This window comes from Ranitomeya variabilis, chromosome 8, assembly GCF_051348905.1.
Source record: "Ranitomeya variabilis isolate aRanVar5 chromosome 8, aRanVar5.hap1, whole genome shotgun sequence".
NCBI lineage: Eukaryota > Metazoa > Chordata > Amphibia > Anura > Dendrobatidae > Ranitomeya > Ranitomeya variabilis.
In genome coordinates this window covers 203,806,875-203,829,690 of record NC_135239.1, presented here as the reverse complement: position 1 = coordinate 203,829,690, position 22,816 = coordinate 203,806,875, and the positions used below count along the sequence as shown (strand labels likewise).

The 22,816-nt window shown below is 42.2% G+C and overlaps 2 protein-coding genes across 3 annotated transcripts in view; one reads left to right on the top strand and one right to left on the bottom strand.

Moving 5' to 3' along the window:
- The window catches only part of IL17RE (interleukin 17 receptor E), a 43,924-nt gene extending 25,731 nt beyond the window's left edge, over positions 1 to 18,193 (bottom strand). Inside the window, exons 1-2 of the mRNA XM_077276356.1 lie at positions 17,907 to 18,193; positions 124 to 139 (exon numbers count right to left, since the gene is read on the bottom strand). Of these exons, the coding sequence (XP_077132471.1) occupies positions 124 to 139; positions 17,907 to 18,053 (163 nt within the window). The 5' untranslated portion in view covers positions 18,054 to 18,193. The remainder of the gene's footprint in view (positions 1 to 123; positions 140 to 17,906) is intronic.
- Positions 18,194 to 20,706: 2,513 nt separating this feature from the next.
- CIDEC (cell death inducing DFFA like effector c) overlaps positions 20,707 to 22,816 on the top strand; it is a 35,075-nt gene continuing 32,965 nt past the window's right edge. Inside the window, exon 1 of one of the 2 annotated variants that reach the window (XM_077276349.1) lies at positions 20,707 to 20,946. In XM_077276349.1, coding sequence (XP_077132464.1) covers positions 20,795 to 20,946 — 152 coding nt within the window. In that variant the 5' untranslated portion in view covers positions 20,707 to 20,794. The remainder of the gene's footprint in view (positions 20,947 to 22,816) is intronic. The other variant, XM_077276352.1, reaches the window with a different exon arrangement.

Here is a 22,816-nt window from a genome sequence, read left to right as displayed (position 1 = left end):
ATACGGATCACTAGTTTGGGAACATTTCTCCGTATTACGGCCGTAAAAAACGGACCGTATTGTCTTACGCTGAGTGTGACGCCGGCCTAAGGGCTAAATAAGGAATGTAAATAAGTAATTTACCTTTTAGAATATATTCCTGAAAATGAAGAAAAAAAAACATTATTAGACAAGAAAACAAAAAAAACACAAATGTTGTAAGCAATTCAGTAAATGACAATATCAGTCTATAGAATGACGCATCATCATTATAATAAGAGAACAAAACTAGTAAAATACAATATTCCATGTACCGGAGCTGTGTTCACTGCACTTTGTAGCCTAACAGCAAGGTTTCTTATACCCTATTTTTCAACGTTTTCACAATCTCTGCTTGCTGTGATGGAATAGAAATAGTCTCCTTTTCATCCAAAGATTAAAAACGGTACAAATGCACCAGACTCCCTTTGCCATGGATATGATCAGGACAGATTTACCACTACTTGATTTAAAGGGGACCATTCGAATACTTGCCATTAATACGTCCATTTTTTACCTGCAGCTGTTCTCCTGAATCCGGCGATGTTTTTCTTTTTTTCCTGCTCCTCTCCATTCCTGAGATACGGCCCTCTCTTTCCTGCGTGTAAAGCTAGTCTTTGTAGCCATGTGGGCGTGGCCTTCAGCGGTTTCTTAATGATCCCTCCCAGTTGGATAAAAGGACTAGATTTATATACAGGAAAGAGGAGGCCATATCTCAGGAACAGAGAGGAGCAGGAAGAAAAGAAAAACATCGCCGGATTCAGGAGAACAGCGCCATTTACACCAGGGAATAAAGATATATATATTTATCACAAGTGACGGCACTTTAAATGAGAAAAAAATTGATAGGATGAAAAATGTCACATTTCGCTCTAGAAAATCAGATGTGTACGTTTTCTCTGTTGGAGGACACGATGTTCTAAATGCAAATGTGCGAGGTTAATATATAATTACTGTGTTATGGGTATAATTACAGCAGGAGAACTGGGCACAAAGCGGTGTAATAATTCATCCATATCACAGCGAGGACAGATTTATATCCAGAGCTCAATAGCAAGAAAACAGGATCATATTCAGAAAAAAATTAGAGAAAAAAGGATCCATTTTCTGGATACAAGTAAAATCTGCTATTGGACTCTTTTTAATCTGCCTGGACAACACTTTCTTTCCTTTTAATGGAATAAAATAAAAAGCAAATGTTATTTGTATCCGGCCTATGGATCCTTTTTTCTCTCGCTTTTTCTGAATGCATCCAATCTGGGTCGGACTGGGACTAAAATTCCGCCCTGGCATTTGAAGTTACACAGGCCCACTTGTCACATGGTGACTGTATAATAACTTTGTACACTTGTTGGTTACAAGAAGTGAGGGGAGTGTAACACGACTATATAACATATAATCACAGCTGTATCCAGCATTACAGCTCAGTCCTATTTATTGCTTTTAGTTGCAGTACCAAGAAAAGCCGCTACTTTACCTACGTAACTGGATCTCGTAGATAATGAAGGGATTGAGACGACCAAAGGCTATGGACCCTCATTCTGATGCTCCATAAACTTTGTCTACAGCCACTTTTGGTTCTGCTGCGCAGCACGAGACCCGGTGACACTGAAGAGCGGTGACATCAGTAAAGTCCGGGTCATGCGCTGAGCTCGGCGACTGTGAAGAGCGGTATTGTTACTACCGTCACCGATCTTCACAGTCACTGGATCTCGCCAGGTCTGGGCTAGTAGTGGGGGGGTCTCATAGACACCTCTCCATTACATACACCAGGGATTGATAGCAGCTGACATTACGCAGCTGACATCAACCCTAAAAATCATTACACATACCAGAATTAAATGCTTTGGCGGCTGGGAAAAGCAGTAGCGTTAGCGTTATTCCCAGGCGCCGCGTGCTAACTACAACTGTCATCATCCTTGCCTGGTCTCCCTGTGAAGCATTTCTGCTGTATTTACATGCGCTGATCTCAGGCCGCTTAAACGAGTGTGATCGACAATACTGAAGTCGTTCGCTTCTTTCCCGGCCTCTTTACACCAACTGAGAAAGAATCAAGGGAACAGAACAATCACGATTAGATCAATCTGTCCCCATACACTATCATGTTATCAGCAGAACAACTACAGTTTACACCGGCGATGTGCTGCTGAGAACAAGGATTTCTGTTCCCACATAAACAATCCAATCACTCGATGAATAGGCAGCATTTTGCTTGTTTAGTATAATACACCCCATAGTCCTCCATATATTATAATGTGCACCTTAGTCCTCCATATAGTATAATACACTCCTCCATATAGTATAATACACTCCTCAGTCCTCCATATAGTATAATGTACTGCCACAGTCCTCCAAATAGTATAATACATTCCTCATAGTGCTCCATGTAGTATAATGCCCTGTCATTGTCATCCCTGTAGTACAATTCACTTCCCATAGTATAATGCACCCCATAGTTCTTCATATAGTATAATGCATTCCCCATAGTCCTCGACACAGTATAATGCAGCTCCCCATAGAATATACCGTAGCTTCAAGAGAATGCAATACAGCCCCCCCACAGAATAAAATGTAGCCCCCAGAGAATGTAATACAGCCCCCCATAGAATGTAATACAGCACAGCCCTCATAGAATGTAATGCAGCCAGCCCCCATAGAATGTAATACAGCACAGCCCCCATAGAATGTAATACAGCACAGCCCCCATAGAATGTAACGGAGCACAGCCCCATAGAATGTAATGCATCCAGCCCCCATAGAATGTAATACAGCCCCCACAATCCAGTTATCACTCATTGATATATTAAAACAAAAAAAAAAAACAACAAAACACTCTCCTCGTGCCCCGCGCTGCTCCGGTCTCAGAAGCTGCAGTCTGCCCGCCCGACACACAGCAGGTACGTGATGATATGACATCATCGCACACCTGCAGTGTCAGAGGCAGAGCGGGGAATGATGGGAGAGGGAGCATCAGCAGACGCTCTCTCCTCCATCATTGCATTCAACTGTAATGACGCCGGTATAGTTGAATGCGGCGGCGCTGGCGAGTTGGTGCTGGTGGGGGGGGGGTGAGTTGGTGCTGTTGGGGGCTCTCTGACGGCACTGGCGAGCGACCCACTACTGACACTGGCCCTTCTGGCATTTGCCAGAAGAGCCCAATGGCCAGTCCGGCCCTGCATCCAATGGTCAATGGACTTGGATCCTGGCTGCACTATTAAGAAGCAACCAACCTTACATCACACGGTGAGGCTTATTTCCTAATTTAGACATATTTTTTCCAAACAGGATCGTAGATTGTACTGGGTTGTGTGTTGGTGCAGATGCTCTGAGGGTGAAGCTCAGCTATGAGCAGGCTCAGTATGGCCACTGGGTATGGACACTAGGTATGGCCACTGGGTAGGGACACTGGGTATGGGTCATTGGGTATGGTCACTGGTTATGGTCATTGGGTATGGCCACTGGGTATGGCCACTGGGTAGGGACACTGGGTATGGTCATTGGGTATGGACACTGGGTATGGTCACTGGGTATGGTCACTGGGTATGGACACTGGGTATGGTCACTGGGTATGGTCACTGGGTATGGACACTGGGTATGGACACTGGGTATGGTCACTGGGTATGGACACTGGGTATGGACACTGGGTATGGTCACAGGGTATGGTCACTGGGTAGGGACACTGGGTATGGTCATTGGGTATGGTCACTGGGTATGGACACTGGGTATGGTCACAGGGTATGGTCACTGGGTATGGTCACTGGGTATGGACACTGGGTATGGACACTGGGTATGGTCACAGGGTAGGGACACTGGGTAGGGACACTGGGTATGGTCATTGGGTATGGTCATTGGGTATGGTCACTGGGTATGGACACTGGGTATGGTCACTGGGTATGGTCACTGGGTATGGACACTGGGTATGGTCACTGGGTATGGTCTCTGGGTATGGACACTGGGTATGGTCACAGGGTATGGTCACTGGGTATGGTCACTGGGTATGGTCACTGGGTATGGCCACTGGGTATGGTCACTGGGTATGTACACTGGGTATGTACACTGGGTAGGGCCACTGGGTATGGTCACTGGGTATGGACACTGGGTATGGCCATTGGGTATGGACACTGGGTATGGTCACTGGGTATGGCCATTGGGTATGGTCACTGGGTATGATCACTGGGTATGGACAGTGGGTATGGCCATTGGGTATGGTCACTGGGTATGGACACTGGGTATGGACACTGGGTATGGCCATTGGGTATGGTCACTGGGTATGGTCATTGGGTATCGTCACTGGGTATGGACACTGGGTATGGACACTGGGTAGGGCCACTGGGTATGGCCATTGGGTATGGTCACTGGGTATGGTCATTGGGTATGGTCGCTGGGTATGGTCGCTGGGTATGGTTACTGGGCATGGCCACTGGTGACCTACAGTATCACCTCTAGGAGGCCGATTCATCAAGACAATTTAGGACAATTTGTGACAGTTTCACACCAGTTTTCTGGCACCGTTTGATGAATCCGGGACCAAATTTATATCCAAAAAAGATAAACATGGCGCCGATCAAATACCTATGGGAGCTGCTGAATTGCTGGGCATCCACTTATCTCTTGCAATCATCCTGACATGACACCATTCTTATCCACAAGATCAGCGCTAATCATTTAAAGGGAACCATTCAGCGCGTTTTTACATACGGCAGTAGTGATATGGCGCCATAGCTGAGCGTCTCCCAATAAAAACAATCCTTTTTTTTTAGAGATCCAATGTGCCGGTCATGAGAAATCTAGCCTAGAAGCCTTTTGCAAATCGGAGTGGAAGTGCACTGGGGGTGTCAATGCACTTGGATTGCTTCTTCCTGACACAACCTCGGTGCAGTTCCATATAACTTTTACACTAGATTTTGCACGACTGGAACATTGGATCTCTACAAAAAAAATATCACTATGATAGGTTCTCTTTAAGGGGTTAAGCTGCATTACCAGACACAGCCTCTGGACAAGGGTGGCGCTGTTTTTTTTAATCTCGCATGATCCTTATATTACCAGTGAAGAGTAGAGGAATTAATCACATGAGCAGTAAGTAAGTGCCCCCTGCCAGCTTGTACATAGCCCTCCGGACACTGCCGAATACGGTGGCATACACTTTGTTTTGGTGTCAGCTATCCGGATAACTGGCACAGGCGGCCGGGGTGCAGGAAGGAGCAGTTTGTTTTGGAATTAGCTTCGGCATTGTGTATTAATTGCTGTTTGTTCGCTTTTGCACAGGATGTTCCACTTGTGCAAGAAATAAATGGACTGAGCTCTCCAGATGATCCATCATTAATTTGTAAGAATTATCTATTTGTTTATCTTCCTAATTGGGTAAAATTGCAAAGTCCCTGTAAAAACAACCAGCTTCCCAACGTACCAGTTATTAAAAACTGCAAAAACCAAGAGATTTTTAGTTTTATTGTTTACTGCTCATTGCCTAGGTTACCGGCCACCTCTGCAGTCTATCAGAGGTGGCCGGCTCCTAAGGAAAAAAGTGCAAGCGTGCAGGCTATTAGGTATACACGTTGCAAGCTCAGCTCTGAAGCGAGCCGGATCCAGTGTCCCCGCGCCGGTCCGTACTGTCAATATTCAGGAGCGGTGACCAAAATAGATTGGACAACCGCTTTAAAGGGAATCTGTGAGCACTGCAGGTTTTTGCTATGTAATCTGAAAGCAGCACAATATAGGGCAAGAGATCCTGATTCCAGCGATGTATCACTTACTGGGCTGCTTGCTGTAGTTTCGGTACCATCCTTGTTTTCTCTGCTGTAGATGTAGCAGAGCTTGAATGCTGAGCCGTGTATAACCCCGCCCACTCCACTATTTGGTAGCTTCCTGTGTACTGTGTCAGCAATCTGCCAATCAGTGGAGAGGGCGGGGTTACACAGATTAGCTGGACCGGCCTGCACGTGACACCTAGTCCTGTAGTGATAATCTCCTTCTGATAAAACACTGATTGCATTGAAACTACAACAACCAGTACAGTAAGTGATACATCCCTGGAATCGGGCTCTCCTTTTTATTATGCTGCTCTCAGATAAAATCACACAAAAAAAAACCAGCTGACAGATTCCCTTTAACATTTTTTTTAAAGTTTGGGCAAAAAATAATCTGATCACATACTGCTCTGCTCCTGAGGATCTCAATGATCAAGTGAAATCTGCAAGGCCACCTTGCAGCAAGTATTCAATCTCCCTACAGCACCACCGCTGGGGAATTAAGGCATTACATGGTACCCAGTGATTTTCGATTGATACCTTCTTATCTCTAAGGGTACTGGCCCTTTAATGTAAGACAGTGCAGGGATCTCCTGTCCCCTGGCAGCCATCTGTCTTGGTCCTGAGCCACCTCTACCACCCCATGAGACTGGTATAACCTATGCCCTGTGCCCACGCGAGACCAATGGGTGTGTAGTCTTTTTTGCACAACATGGACAACTGTAGAGGATTAAATTAGCAACAGATTAAATGAAGAAAAAAATGTAATTGGCTAATTATTCTAGATGAAGATGATAATGACACGCCCAAGAGGAAACATTCATTATTTATTTATTATTGTGCAATACGTTTATTTAAAGGGGTTGACCGGGCTTACTGTATGGATGGCCTATGACATAGGATAAAGGGTTAATATTGGGTCGGTGGAGGTCTTGTACCCGACACCCCCGCCGATCAGCCAAAACGCGACAGCGCCATACACCGTATAGTGGCCAAACTCTGGTACTGCAGCTCAGGTTGTATTTATTTTAAATAGGAGCTGCAGTACCGAACAATGGCCACTATACAATGAAAGGAGCATTAAAAACAGCACCACACCAGTCTAAAGGCTGTTAGTGGTATTGCAGGGCAGACGCATGAAACTCCTCAAACTACCGGAATGAATTAAAAAAAAATTCTAAAAACTTTTTGTAAAAAATGCCAAGGATGAATGCAATGGTATTCACATAAATCACAGGTGTTTCGACAAAAGACAAACAAATAAATAGAAAAACATGTCTGCGTTTTTTAAGAGATAGCGCCACACCTATCTATAGGTTGTTAGTGGTATTGCACTCAGTCCCATTCATTTCAATAGAGATGACCTGCAATACCAGACACAACCCATGGACAGGGGTGGCGCTGTTCCTGGAAGAAAGCAGCTATTTTTTTTGTTTTTTTCACACTGGACACCCCTTTAGTTTGCTAGTAGTGAAGCATCTTGTGGTTAAGATCATCCAATGAAGCCCACACCCCGCCAGGGGCGCCATAAACCAGGCTCCGACCATAAACTGTAGACTTCAATTTCCCGGTTCAACTTCCAATAAATGTATGATCATTTTACTGCAGAAATCGTCGTCTGAACATTCTGACATCCTGATGGAAAGTTCCGTCATTTCTTCTGGTTTTCTATATCTCGGCAAAAGCAGAGTCAGGATCAAGACACATAGAAGCGCCTCCTATGCCCAAAAAAATTATCAGACCTCAATGTTTAAGAAGTAGGGAAATGGAGAGAATAAGGCTATGTCCACATGTTGCTTTTTTGCTGCTTTTTTTTAACGTAAATTTTAAGCTGCGTTTTACAGTATGAGCAAAAGCTATTTCAGAAATCTCATGCACGCACATTGGGGTTTTTTCCTGACTGATTTGGAAAACTGCAGCATGTCACTTCTTTCAGCATTTTTGCAGCTTTTTTTTCACCCATAGAAAGTAATGAGTAAGTGCAAAAACGTAGCAAAAAAAAGCAGGTGTCAGGTTTTGCTGCGTTTTTGGTGCAAAAACCTAAGGAAGTTGCATCATGTTTTTTTGGGGGGCATTAAACTTTACCAGCATCCACAAGAGACAATAAAAACGCAGCAAAACCTGATTTTTTTAAGGAGCTTTTTTACTGCCAAGAAAGCTGGTTTTGCCTGCAGAGAAGAAAAACGCAGCAGAAACGCAATGTGTGAACATAGACTTTGGTCACACGGAGTCTTTTTCTTTAATGGATCCACTACAAAATTTGCTTGAAAAACTCTTTCTATTAATTTCTATGGAAAATTCACACAAGTTTTTGGAGCTTTTTTTTTCAGAAGAGGATTTGGAAGAAATGCTGGTGGAAAGACAAAGTACATGTTACTTCTTTGAAACCTCTCCAAACTAGGCACCGTCCAATCAAAAGGCAGCAAGGAGCATTTCAGAAAAAGGAAAACTCCTAAAAAAAAAATAAAAAAATAAGAGCTTCTTGTAGAAGTTTGTGCTCGGAAACTTAGTGTTTTTGAACCCATGAAAAACTCAGTGTGAACACGCCATAAAAGCTATATATTTCATAAATAATACTGCCATAAAAAAGGGCTAAATAGTGTCCAATTATGATAATTATTATGACAAGTTCAGGGTTCAAATTTCCCTTCCTAATTAGTGTCTAAGGGGTGACGTCTCTCCTTGTGTAGAGAGACATGCTTGACATGCCAGTGTAAGGAGACTTATAGGCCATACAATGCTCTTCTTGCACCATTTTAATTACAATCCTTATCGGTTCTTCAGACTCCCCAAAAAGTAACGCAACCTATAAGGCTATGTTCCCACGATCGGTTTTTGATGCTGCGTATTTTTGAAAAAAAAAAAGTAACCTAAAAAATCTGCAACCTCAAAAATCCAGGAAAAAGCTCATCATGGGAACGTAGACTCATGCTTTGCAGCCACATTGTTTTTTGCTGCACGCGCCTCAAAAATGCAAATTTTTTCAAAATTGCCGCAAAAACGTTGTAATCCTAATGCAAAGGCAGCAAAAAAAATAAACATGTGGTCACAGACACAACAGGATTTCAGGAAACCTTTGGATCAATTTGTTGTGGAAAAAAACAGCACTTACCCTCCCCAGGTCCAATGCTTTCTCAGTCTCTACTTGTTTGGCTACAGTGATGATGTCATGTTGATAACGCTGCAGCCAATCACTGAGTTCAGTCGCTTATGTCATCCACATTGGCAGAGCCGTTGAGCTCAGTGATTGGCGGCGGGCCTACGGCGCTATCAACATGCTGCAGCCAGACCGGGGCAGGGCCAGAGACACATAATTGGACCTGGGGAGGGAAAATAAAATGCAGTTGTTCTTGTTTTTTTTACAATAAGCTGAATTTTTTTTTGACAATCCCTTTAAGGGACGACTGAGCTGTCTGTGACTTCCTTATGATTAGTCTATAAAAAGGCAGAAGATGATGACATTTCGAGAAACTGTTTTGCATCTGCCTCCAACAAGGAAAAAAAATAAAAGAAAAGAAAATCCTGACGTTCTCCCCTAGAGACGGGCTGTAAACAGAACTGGTGGAACGGGGTTAATTATAGGATGACGCCTGCGCTTTATATCAAGGCAATTCGCGGGAATATCTCTCAGCGCAACGATGAGCTGCGACATGTAGGATCCGTCCGATCTCCACCTATAGCCACACGGTGATTCACCGGCTCATCACTGCATCGTTTGTATCTAGACTAATGGAATGCGGGAAAACAAAATCTGGAAACCGTCAGCAAGCGGGATAGCTCTAAAGCACATTATATATGGCTTTATTTATTTCCTCAGTATGTCAGCCTCCTATATTAGAGATTCACGAGTTAAAAGGAACCTGTCACCGCGCAAAAGAAGCCATCTAAATGCACAGACACGCCCCCAATGCACTCCCAGCCTCATTTGCATATGGCTTTTACACTACATCTCTAAAAAAAAAAATAGAATATTTAGATAGATGGCCATAAAACTAGTTCTGCATACAATGCAGCATGCTGGAGGGCTTGTAGGAAATAATAAATGCATGGCTGCTGTCTTCTAATATAGGGGCCGCCCTCATCCTCAGGTTGGGTCTGTTATTGCAGCTCATTCCTGGTCACTTGAATGCTGCAATACCTGCTAGAGACTAACCACAGGTGTGGCGCTGTTTCTTAAAAAAAAAAAAAAAAAAGACTTTTTTTATATATAATTTCCTTGCACCTTTAAAATGTTAATGATCCATATATCGCTAATATATAGATACTATTATAGACACTTTATTTAAAAAAATCAGATCCGTCAACAGCTACTTGTTGATGGTTTCCATGTAGGAATTTTTCAGAATTGCACTGAATGCAAACAAGGATGAAATTGTAGAAAAATGAAGCTACTGAAACAACATATTCCATCCAATGTGTGACCTTCAGTTTGTCACGTCAAGCCAGACGGGGCCGCACCGGACTAATCTTGTCTCTTCCTATAGTCCTTTGACGGTTCTTAAATCTTTTTTTTTTTTTTTTTTTTTAAATGCTGGAGAATTTTTGAAAAAAACCATACCTGGCTGCAAGGAGTCAGATCTCCGGCTTTGCACTGATGAGGGGTAAACACCCCGAAACATGTGTCTGGCTTGGCTTCTTATCCCAAATCATGTGGCAAGGTTCGTTAAAGATCCGATAATGGTTTTTAGGATGGTTCCATCCAATACACTCCAATTTCTACGACTTGCAGAATATTTGGACCATTCTTAATGTGACTTATGTTCACCCATCCTCAGTTTCTCCATGGTAACAGACAACAGACAAACCCTGTGTAGTCGGATCCTGCAGCCATGTATTCCTCCACTTTCCTAAACCCTCTTCTTGCTAACCTACAAACAGTAGAGAGGAGCACATGACCACAGGATCAGATTATAGAGTTTGTTTTGTTGTCTGTATCCATGGTGACCAATAGGTCTGCATAGGAACTGCATACACAAAGGCAAGAGATGGTGCCCATTTATTGCCTAATACTAGAAGACAGGAAGAAAGGAGCTACATAAAGGATATGCCTCCACCGCCATAACACTGCAGATTTGTGGACAGCCCCTTTATTACCGTATATGAAGTGTGTAAGTGTCATGGTCAGACACTTACAACCCCCCAAATGAAAACGGTAGCCCTTAGTGGCTAAATTAAAAATTAATAAATTAAAAATAATTAATGTTGCACATTTAATTTTGCATTAAAAATAATTGATTATATAATCAAGAATCATTAATGCAAAATTAAAACTCGCGGCACCTTCCCTTTAAAAAGATTTCAGCAGCGACGGCATAAAATTGTAGAATTACATATTTTAGAATTTACACGTAAACTTTGTGAACAGTTTCCAGGCACTAGAACCCAAAGTTCCTGAGAAATGCTGAAATATAGGGCAAGAAGTGCAGCCTACATTCACCACCACAAAGATCTGTTTGCTGTCGGTTGCGGGTTTCTAAGAAAACCCATCTGATGATTTTGCCTAATCTTTCACGCTCCGCGGTGTAGTATTAAACACGGCCCTACAGGGGTTAGGTGACAACCCGAATCATAAAGCCATCACAAAGAGAGAAGTGAAGTTTATGTAACAAGCGATATTTGATAATACAAAGGTGAAAAAAAACATTGTATCACTTTACATAGTAATGTCAGCAAACTAATAGCACCTGTTCTTATGGGGGGTGCGTCTGATATTAACACCGCGGGCGCTGGCGGGACGCTTAGCTCCAGTCTCATGTACCATCTAATGCTAAAAAAACAGGGCAGCACGGTGGCTCAGTGGTTAGCATTGGAGTGCTGGGGTCCTGGGCTCAAATCCCACCAAGGACAACATCTGCAAGGAGTTTGTATGTTCTCCCCGTGTTTCCGTGGGTTTCCTCCGGGTGCTCCGGTTTCTTCCCACATTCCAAAGACATACTGATAGGGAATCTAGATTGTGAGCTCCAATGGGGACAGCGATGACAATGTCTGTAAAGTGCTGCAGAATTAAGGGCGCTATATAGGTAAGCATAATAAAATAATAAGGATTTTTATACTAAAATAGGGGCACGGATTCCTACATCCTACCACCAAATTAATAGCAAATATGTCGGCTCCCCACCCCTATTAAGATGAACACAGCAGGTTATGGCATCCTGTACTCCATAAGTGCCATCCTCTGCAGCTGCTGTAGGGACCATACTTTTTTAGCATTGTGTAATGGGAACCCAAACTAGAGGATTGGGATATTAGGCCAACAGTCCCAATATTACCAGGGCAGTCCTGGGAACGGTAATGTAAAAAGTATGGAGCTTGGGCGCTCACTCTTGCTTTGGGGAAAGTCTTATATTTTGGGATTTTTTTCCACCTAGTATGTATGTCCAAGGATAATGGGGGAGATAAAAACACACCATTTAATTGCGTCATGGGTTGCAATACCTGGCCAGGACTCACAGACAATGAAATGTTGCCATGAAGGACAGTAAGGCTACGTTCCCACGTTGACATTTTGGTGACTTTTTGCAAAAAAATGCAAGCAACCTATTTTACTTAATGGGTGCAGTAAATCATGGAAAAGACCCATAGATAAAGTAACCAAAACCTTCCATCTCTGTATAATCTGCGGCGTCTCTAAACTGGTCACATTTCGCAGCACAAGCGGTAACACAATACACACTGGGAATGTAACACGCCACCATGCCAAAAAAAAAGCCCCAACTTTTGTTCATTGTGATGGGTGTGAAAACAATCTCCAAAAACATAACATGCCTGAACAAAAAGAAATGAAAATAATATGGAGAGAAATATCACTATGCGGCTCCCCTTTAATGGTCCGATTTATTAGCACCTATACTTCACAACTTCAGATTTACAGGGGATGACTAAAATTAGAAGAAAAAAAACATGGCGTATATCCTCCAGAAATGGCACCGCACTTGCTCATGGGATGTGTTTTTGGCATTGCAGCTCCATTGAAGTGAATGGGTCTGAGCTGTAATACCAGACACAACCTGTGGACAGGGGTGGAGCTATTTTTGGAAGAAACTATGTTCTAAATACTGATCAACAAACCATTCAGTTTACCATATAATGTACTGAAACAAGGAAAAAAATTACAAATGGGATGAAATGGTAAAAAATACATAAGCAATTCTGCAATTTATTTATTTATTTATTTTTTTTTGGGGGGGGAGGTTGTTTTTAAGCTTTTGTTGTGCAGTAAAAATGACTTGGCAGCATGATTCTTCATGTCAGTACCGAAATACTAAACTTGTATAGTTTCTATCTTTATTTAAGCGGTAACAAAAAAATTATGAAATTAATAAAAGAAATATAAATTTTGCTTGTGTTGATGATAACCTTACCACGCATTCGATCTTTAGAGCAGAATCTACAGAATTTGGAATCCTCCCTCTTCGTAACACTTCCAATATCTATGTATTCGTCCAATGATGTTGCTATTAGACCTGCTGAGACCTGTAGTTCCACAAGCAATCACTGCCCGCCCACAATACTGTAATGTGTTTCCCTTAAAGAACCACTAGATTTAGAGCATTATTGCCGGACAATTAGCTTTATATTGTGCTCACACAAATAAATGAGATAAAAGCACATAAAAATAATAGTCAAACACGTAACACACCATCTACTTGGCTTTGCCTGTGGGCTTGCCACAGGAGGAAGCTGATAGGCGAAACCCATGGTTTGAAAAAGATGCCGTTCTGCGAGTTTCACATACTTTTTATGTGTTTTTTTACATAATGTATTTTTGTATGTCAAACACGTGGCATAACAGCTTCTACCCAACCAAGGGATTCGTCCGTCAGCTTCTTCCAGGGACAAACCCACAGGCGAAACTTAAATATAATACAAAGCTAATTGTCTGGCAGCACCACTCTATGTCTAGTCGTTCTTTAAGGGAAACTTTTGCCAATAGTGTGCTTGGTGATCGCTTGTAGAACTACTGATCTCAGCAGGACTGATAGCTATATCATTGGATGAATGCACGAATACTGGAAGAGGGACGGAGAGGGAGGATTCTGGATGATGTGGATTCTGCACTAAAGATCGTCGAGTTGCATTTTATCTGTTTTTACTGTGAAACCTGTTGGACCGCTTTATTGAACCTTGTCGTGCCCAGGTCTCACTTGTGTCCTGGCGGCGGAAAGAGGACCTGATTAAATAATCATAAGAGCACCAACATAGCAGCCACGTGGGTCTTCAGCATGTCGAGGTGGCGGTGGGTGATGGGCACAAACACAGACGCCCAGGCAGGATCCATGCATCTAAACGGAGCTCTCAGACATTCAGACCTCCCAACCGTCCCGTATCCAGCGGGGCAGTCCCGATTTTGAGAGTCTGCCCCGCTGTCACGGGCAGGACCTTACTTTTCCCACCCTGCAGAGCCACATATACCTCCACCCGCAAAGCCTCACACCACATATATGGCTGCTCTGTGCGCACAGGACCTGTGATGAGGTCACAGAAGGGGAGGAGTAGAAGTCAGCAGCATTTAAAGGGTTAAACAGCGATTGGAGCTAACGTTAGCGGCGGATGCCCTCTGTTTATCACAGCTGGCACCCGTTGTGTGTGCGTGCTCAGCTCCTGAGCCTACGCCACCCTCATGCACCTGACATTGGATGTGCTATTATGTCCTATGTCGGGAATGGCTTAATGTAGTACGTCCCGTAGAACACACAGTAATAGTAACAGCCTGATATAATAGTAACGGTCCATTTCCAGGAGGAACAATAGAGGTAAGGCACCATGGAGACTTCTGAGAACTAAATGTGACAGCTCCATAATTACATGCAGTTATTTACATACATAGACGGCTCTTCTTTAAATGCAGTATCTAAGCCTTTGTTTTAGGATGAAACGCACACCCTATATATAAAGCTCTCTGAAGTAGACGTGACAATCACCAACTCATCATTTATATGGAGGGAAATTCCTCCGCCCTCTGTGTAACATTTTCTTTATTACACCTCGATATATTTTACACAGGTCTGAGACTTCTCAGGGCCATACAGACAGGATATAACAATGCACGTAAACATAGGCCCCAACAGCCACAGTCCCCCTAGTAACCAAAACTAATCCTGTTCTTGGTGCCCTTAGCAACCAATCAGCGCACAGCTTTCATTTTTCCAGGGCAGATTATGAAATAAAAGCTGTGTTCTGATTGGTTGCTCTGGGCAACGAGGCCTTTACCAAGCAAAATCCTCTAACTACTGCTACAGGTTGCGGCCATTTTGGGTCCAGGGCCGGTGTACGACCTATCAAACACTTTTACATTTGTGCCAAAAAATGGCGTGCCACTCTGGAAAGTAAAGGGAATATTCCTGTGACAAGCTGCAGCGGTGTATCTCTGTAATGGCCCCCACTTCCAGGTGCCATATATAATCCTAATGTCTTGTTATGCGGCAGAGGGGATGTTGGGCTCCTTCTGTCACCGCCGCTATGGTGCAGCTGTACCCATTATAGCTTAGCTGAAATGGCAGCCATTTTTCTGCATGTTTTTGACGCAACTTTGTTTACGAGGTGTTTTTTTCTGCTTCAATTTATTCAGCAGTCAAATTTGGAACGTCTCATGGATTAATATCTTAATTGTTTTTCCAAGTGGGGGAAAAAATGGGGGGAAAATAGCACCATGTGCACCATAGGCCGCGCTTCACAGGTGAAATCAGCAAGAAGTATATTACAAGAATATTTGAAGCAGTTTTTCATTTGGATTTTGAAGCAGAATCCGCTCCCAAATCCACGTCAAAAAACCTCACTTCAAATACTCTTGAAATAAGCATCACTTAATGGGTAAACTCGCATATAATGCACACGGTGATGTTTTCCCACGTGGAAAAAGAAGCAACATGTCAATTCTTCAGGCGTCTCTGATTGAGGAAATACTCCGTATTTGACTAATGAATCCATAGAAGCAGTAAAGGAAAACGCAAGTGAGCAATGATTAATGACTAGGGCCGTTCAGATGAGAGCATTTTCATGCAGACACAGAAAGTTGCAGCGGGCGCTCGTCTTTTGTCCATTCAAGTCTATAGGTGCAGTAAAACATAATGTACATCCATGCTATATCCGATTTTTACGGATACGTTGTCACTATTAATATACAAAACTGTTTTTGATCATGTACATTTTTTAACTATTGATTTATAAAAACCGATGCAATACGGATGTCAAAAATGGACACATGGATGGAATACGGATGAAAATCGGCCATTTTTTCTGAATAAAAATAAGACGATTTTTCGTACACTCGCCTAAACCCAGCATGGACGACCCAAGTTCACATCTTCCTTGGGATAAGCCGAGCTATACAGATCAGCTGCTATGAGGTATTAGACTATCAGCCGAGCCCTTGGATATTGGCCGTATACGTCCAGAGAAGTTTACATATCAGAAACTCCTCCAAAGAACGGACACAGCTCTCAACATAAAGGTAATAGCGGAAGGTTTTGCTTTTAGACCCCCCCTCCCCCGCATAATTCTACATTTTGTGGTAGCATATGTCGTACAGTCATACATAATAATCTCTGTGAAAAACCAGATATATGTCACAAAAATAATAAACAAATGTGCTACATATAATGAATATAACTGTTATCTGGCTACCTATTTATCTGTCTAAATTAACAAATAAATTCCATGGTCAGCAACCTGCAGCGTTCCAGCTGTTGCAAAACTACAAATCCCAGCATGTTGGCAGCTCTCTGCTGTATAGATTCTATATAAAAAAAATCTATCAACAGTATCAACAGTACAGCACATCTATCCTTCTCATATCTTTTTATCTATCTATCTATCTATCTATCTATCTATCTATCTATCTATCTATCTATCTATCTATCTATCCACATTATTCCCTTAGACTGCCGTCACACTAGCAGTATTTGGTCAGTATTTTACATCAGTATTTGGAAGCCAAAACCAGGAGTGGAACAAATAGAGGAAAAGTATAATAGAAACATATGCCCCACTTCTGCCTTTATCACCCACTCCTGGTTTTGGCTTACAAATACTGATGTAAAATACTGACCAAATACTGCTAGTGTGACGGCAGCCTTAAGTCAACAACTCGTTGTATAACCTGCTGTACTCAAGCTATTGTAAAACTACAACTCCCAGCATGCTGGTAAGACCCTGCTAGATAGCTTTCTTTTTTTGTTGTTGTTGTTTTTTATTGATAGAATCTTATTTATCTATTAAGCAGGGTCTGACCAGCATGCTGGGAGTTGTAGTTTTATAACAGGTGGACTACGGCAGGTTGTAAAACAACTTGTTGACTAAAGGAATCATGTGTATGGATAGACAGATTAGATAGATAGATGGATAGATAATAGATGGATGATAGAAAGATAGATAACACAGAGATAGATAGATAGATAGATAGATAGATAGATAGATAGATAATAGATACCGTAATAGATAGATAGATGATAAATAGATGATAGATAATAGATAGATAATAGATAGATGATAGATAAATAGATAATAGATAGATGATAGATACCGTAATAGATAGATAGATAGATAGATATGAGATAGATAATAGATATGAGATAGATAGATTCTAGATATATAGATAATAGATAGATAATAGATAGATAGATAGATAGATAGATAATAGATAGATAGATAGATGATAGATAATAGATAGATAATAGGTAATAGATAGATAATAGGTAATAGATAGATGATAGATAGACAGATAATAGATAGATAGATAGATAGATAGATAATAGGTAATAGATAGATGATAGATAGCTGATAGACAGATAATAGATAATAGATAGATAATAGGTAATAGATAGATAGATAATAGATAGATAATAGGTAATAGATAGATGATAGATAATAGATGGATGATAGATAATAGACAGATAATAGATACATGTAAAGATGGATGTGATATAGTACAGATAAATGCTGTAGATACATAGATTGAGTTTATGAAGATATGAGGACAGATATGATATACTTTAGATCACGTTTTATTTTAATAAACTATTTATCTATAGTATTTTACATCTATCCACATTATCTATCTGCACTATATCACATCCATCTTGGCATCTATCTATCTACACATACTCAGACATCCCAAAAGTTAACAACAACAGTTCTTACAAAGTTGGCGGAGACATCTTTCCCAAAAATTTCGACTCCACTTTCCTCCTCGGAGCAAGACTCCTGCCCTCGGCTGACATTTAGGAGTAGTAGTCCCAGGGTGAGGAAGACGAGCGAAAGCCAATTCCTTGATCGCAGACTCCCCATGGATTCCGGTGGTTTAGTTCATTGCGGACTGCGGCTACCCCACCTGGGCACAGCGCTCAGGCCCCATAATGTGGGAGCAGCTGAGTGCCCCCTGACTGTCCTGCAGCCTCAGTGTACCTTGTGTGTCCTCCCTGCAGCCGGCCCAGCCACATTTTTTAGTTTGTCACCTTTCTACATCGCTGTCACCACCCTGTCGAGCTGCGCTTGCTCCTCCTCAGGGCTTCTACGCCTCCCTCCTGGGGACTGAGCTCTTCCACCCACTTCTGCCTGTGTTACGTGTTTTGCACAATCCTTTCCTGGCAGCAGGCCGCTCCCAGAGATGAGCGTTACCTGCTGCCTGTGGCCGCGCTGCACGCCTAGCTCCAGAGGGCGCAGCGCTGCCGGCATCTGTGCACCGGCGGCAGCTACTCCATCACTTATCCCAGGCAGCTCATGGACCCCAATGCAAAGGTCCAGCGGGCCCCAATTATTGCAAGTCTTTAATAGCATTGGTCTTTTTATATAAGCCAAAGGGACTTTTTGGTCCCCCTCGGCAATGGAGCACTGGAGCCCTGGTGTGATTGCAACCTCTGCACCTATTGTAGTTACACGCCTGATCCCAGGCCCTCCAAAGTCTTCTGGTATTAACAGCTAAGAGCTTATTATGCAAGAGTTATGTATAAAAAAAAGAGGAAATGACCCTTGAAAGGGTAAAAAAACATGGCTTCTTTTTTACAGAAACAGCGCCACCTCTGTCCATAGGTTGTGTTTGGCATTGCAGTCCAGCCCTATTAAGGTAAGTGGTGCAATACCACAAACAACCTGTTCACAAGAGTGGCGCTGTGTTTTTTTTATTGTTTTTTTTAAGTAGTCATCTTTTTCTAATCCATGTACATCACACCCCGGGTGCTGGTGTATGGAGCAGCATATATTCGACTCACTCCCCTTTTTGTAGTTTAAAAATAAAGAAATTAAAAAATTCAATTAAAAATTGAACACTCCCCTATAGCTCCTCCGAAGGAGAAATGTAGAATTACACAATTTCCAGTAAAATCAATGTAAAGCTTGGACATGTTGGGTTCTCCACAGAGAGTGATGGGAGAGCAAGCGAATGTCAACTGAGGAGAAATCCCAGAATTTATAGTCTTCTGCTGTCATCCCATCATGGCTTCTACTCTGACAGATGTATGGAGCAGTACGGTAGTCAGATGACTAGGTAGTTGGTCGTGAGGAGGAGAAGCGTTAGACATCACTTAGCGCTTACCTATAGTGCCATATGTGCATCACTACAGGAACGCTGAGCGCTGGCCCCACCGTTATTATTATGGGGTGGGGAAGATTCTTTACAACACTCCCAGAAATGATAAGTCAGCAATGACCGTAATGTAGTGACCCTGAAGACAACGTTGTGATGCATTCACCCCAGAAGGGGTAAGAGCCTGTACACAGCTAGCACTGCATGACAGAACAATGATACGTTTTGTATAGTAAAACGTTATCTACGTTTCCAATATAGTAGAGAGATTGATAGATAATAGATAGATAGATAGATAATAGATAGATAGATAGATAGATAGATAGAGAGATAATAGATAATAGATGATAGATAGATAATAGATGATAGATAGATAGATGATAGAGAGATAGATAATAGATAGATAAGATAGATAGATAGATAGATGATAGATAGATGATAGATAGATAATAGATAGTTGATAGATAGATAGATGATAGATAGGTAGATAATAGATTGATAATAGATAGATATTAGATAGATAGATAGATAAATAGATAGCTAATAGGTAGATGATAGATAATAGACAGATATATAATAGATAAATAACAGATATATGATAGATGATAGGATAGATAATAGATAGATGATAGATAAATGATAGAGGAATAATAGATGGATGATAGATAATAGTTATATAATAGATAGATGATAGATAATTGATTATAGATATATAATAGATTAATAGATAATAGATAGATAGATGATAGATAGTAGATGATAGATAAATAATAGATAAATGATAGATAGATGATAGTTAGATAGTAGATACACACAGATATGAGCTTCTCCTGTATCAGATGAGTTGCACGCTGTCCTCGTCTCGTCCCCCACGTTGTGCAGACTTTCCCCTGTCACCAGTGCACCACAATAGGTTTCCCGGCGTCTTTGGTGGTTTGGGGTGGAGTGTGTCTTGTGTCTGAGTATTTCGGTGAGAACGAAGCTTCTGAGATCAACTTGGAATGAAAATGTATTTGGATAATTCCTTCAGTCGTAAACATAATGGATTCTGTGTTTGTCAGGACAGGAAATCTCATCTTTGGGAAATAAAAAACATAAAAAATAAGATGGCTTTGAAGGCGCATTCCTCCCACGGCTGACTTTCCGCCTACGCGTTACTCGGCAGCGACACTTACCTTCTGCTGGTTCAGACATGACCTTTCCATCACGTTTAGTGAGAAGTGTAAGACGGCGGTCTGCAACCTGCGACTCTCCAGCCAATGCAAAACTACAACTCCCAGCATGCCCTGACAGCCGCAGGCTGTAATCAGACGATCCCGTCCATCAGCTGTTTTACAATGAAATGTCAAACGTGTCTATTTAAGGTTTTATTGCACAAATGTTTCTCCATTCACCTCCTTGTTGTTTTTGTGCAGTGCGGGCGAATTATACAAGGAAAATCATTTACGTCTGTCACCGAGTGTGACGTCTGAGCCCAGATGACATTTGCAGGGCCATAAATAAGACCATGGAGCGATGCTCCAGAATTAGAAGTGACGAAAAGTCAGGAGGAAGTGTAACTAGAACTATAGAGAAAACCCTCATTGTTGACTTTAAAATTAGAGGCGAAAATTCCTCCAATCAGCACCTTAGAAGTCAAGAAAAACACAACCGAAGGGGGTAAGTGCCTAATATATGTCTAAGCGGGGGCGTACACTAAGTGGGGGAGGGACCTATAGGAAAAATGAACATTATCTCCACCTTTTAAAGGGCTACACTATCTGTTAGAAAGGTATTGTCAGGAGTGGTACCAGCACTCGGTGATCCCAGGCAAGTGCCAGGATCCACCTCACCCGGGGGTCCTACTTAGCCCTATGCCCGCTACATATATGGAGTGGATTTAGGAGCTGAAGCTGTTCCTTAAGATGCAGGTGCCGGCTGTGTTGTACAGATGGCACCAAGTCAAACTACTGCAATCAGATGTCACTCAGCTTACAGCAGCTTAACCCTTTAGATGCAGCTTAAATTGTGACAGTGGCGTTTAAGGGGTTGGAAAGGGCATGTTTATGGTGTTGTCCTGGCAGCCAAGGGCCTACTGAAGGGCCCCCGTGTCTGCCATGTTTGTACACTTATGACACCCAGTTTGGGAGTTTCAGTATTATAATCACTCAACAATAGGGATGGGCAAACCGGAACGGTAAAGTTCTGGGTTGGTACCAGACACCTAGTGTCCGGTACTGAACATGGACTTCTAAACAGAAGTTTAGAAAAACTGTGGGTTCTTGCGCTGTCACACAGAGGACAGTGAGTGAACTAGCGGCTGTAACCGGCGGTGATGTCGGTAAGGTTACCGCCGGTCAGAGAAGCTGTTTCCCACGCTGTTAAACAGAGGACCACGTGGGAACTGTCGACTATTCGGGCCCCCTATGGACTTGAATGGAGTTCGGGATCAAGTTTGGGTACCATTCTGGTACCCGAACCTAACTTGTTGGACCCAAACATCCATGGGAACTTGTTGGACCCAAACATCCCAAGAAGGGCTAAAAAAAATGTAAAAAAAAAACAACAATGAAAAATAGTTTAAAAAAAATGAAAAAATGTATAAAAGTTCACATCACCCTACTTTTCCCAAAGCTATACCTTTTTGATAGCAAGAAAAATGAAAACGGTCCGGGAAAATTCAGGACAGTTTTCATGTATGTTTGAGTGGCAGACCACCCGGCCGCACACCAGTGAGAGCCCCACCGCCAGCTGTAAGGATATACTATGTCCGGAGGTCGCACTCTCTGTAATCCATGAATCATTTCTCAATCTTCATCTTGGGGTTTCGGGGCTTTCACCCCAGGACGTTGTTTTCCATCGCCAGTCATCTAGAGATACCAGATTGGTGTGCAGAACACCCACATTGATTTATGTGGCGATGGCAGCTTCACATGAAAAAAATCCCACCTTTGCCACGGTTTCGCCCACACACCAGACTTATGAGGTGCAGCAGTACAAGTGTTTTCCGCAAACCTCCCCGAAATTAAATCATGAGAAAAACAGTCACCGTCACAGAGAGCGAAACAAATGTAGTCTCGAGGCTCGGTACAGAAAACTATATTTTCTAACAAGTGTTTTAAGTAGATTCTTCAATCTTAAAGAGAATGTGTCACCAGGAAATAGCCCAATTTTCAAATTAGATTTTTAGGTGATTTTTTTTACTTTTTATTTTTTTGTTTTTTTTTTCATATCACTATCTATAAAAACAGTCAATGAATAAAAGATCTTAATTGTAATTTTCGCAGTGGCCGCTATTGTTAATATTGGACTCCTATTTCCTCTTTTTCACATGGACATTACCAGCAATGCTGACCCACTAAGACCCTATTTGTTTGCATTGAAGCATTATCTAAGCATGCTCTAATCCGGGCAAAGGTCCTTGTGAATGGAGGAGAGGAGGTGAGCTGTGACATCACTTATTGTGAATGGTGGATCCTGTGTAATCTACTGTACATAGAGGTGCTATCAGTCATTGTACAGGAGGAGGAGGTGAGCTGTGACATCACCT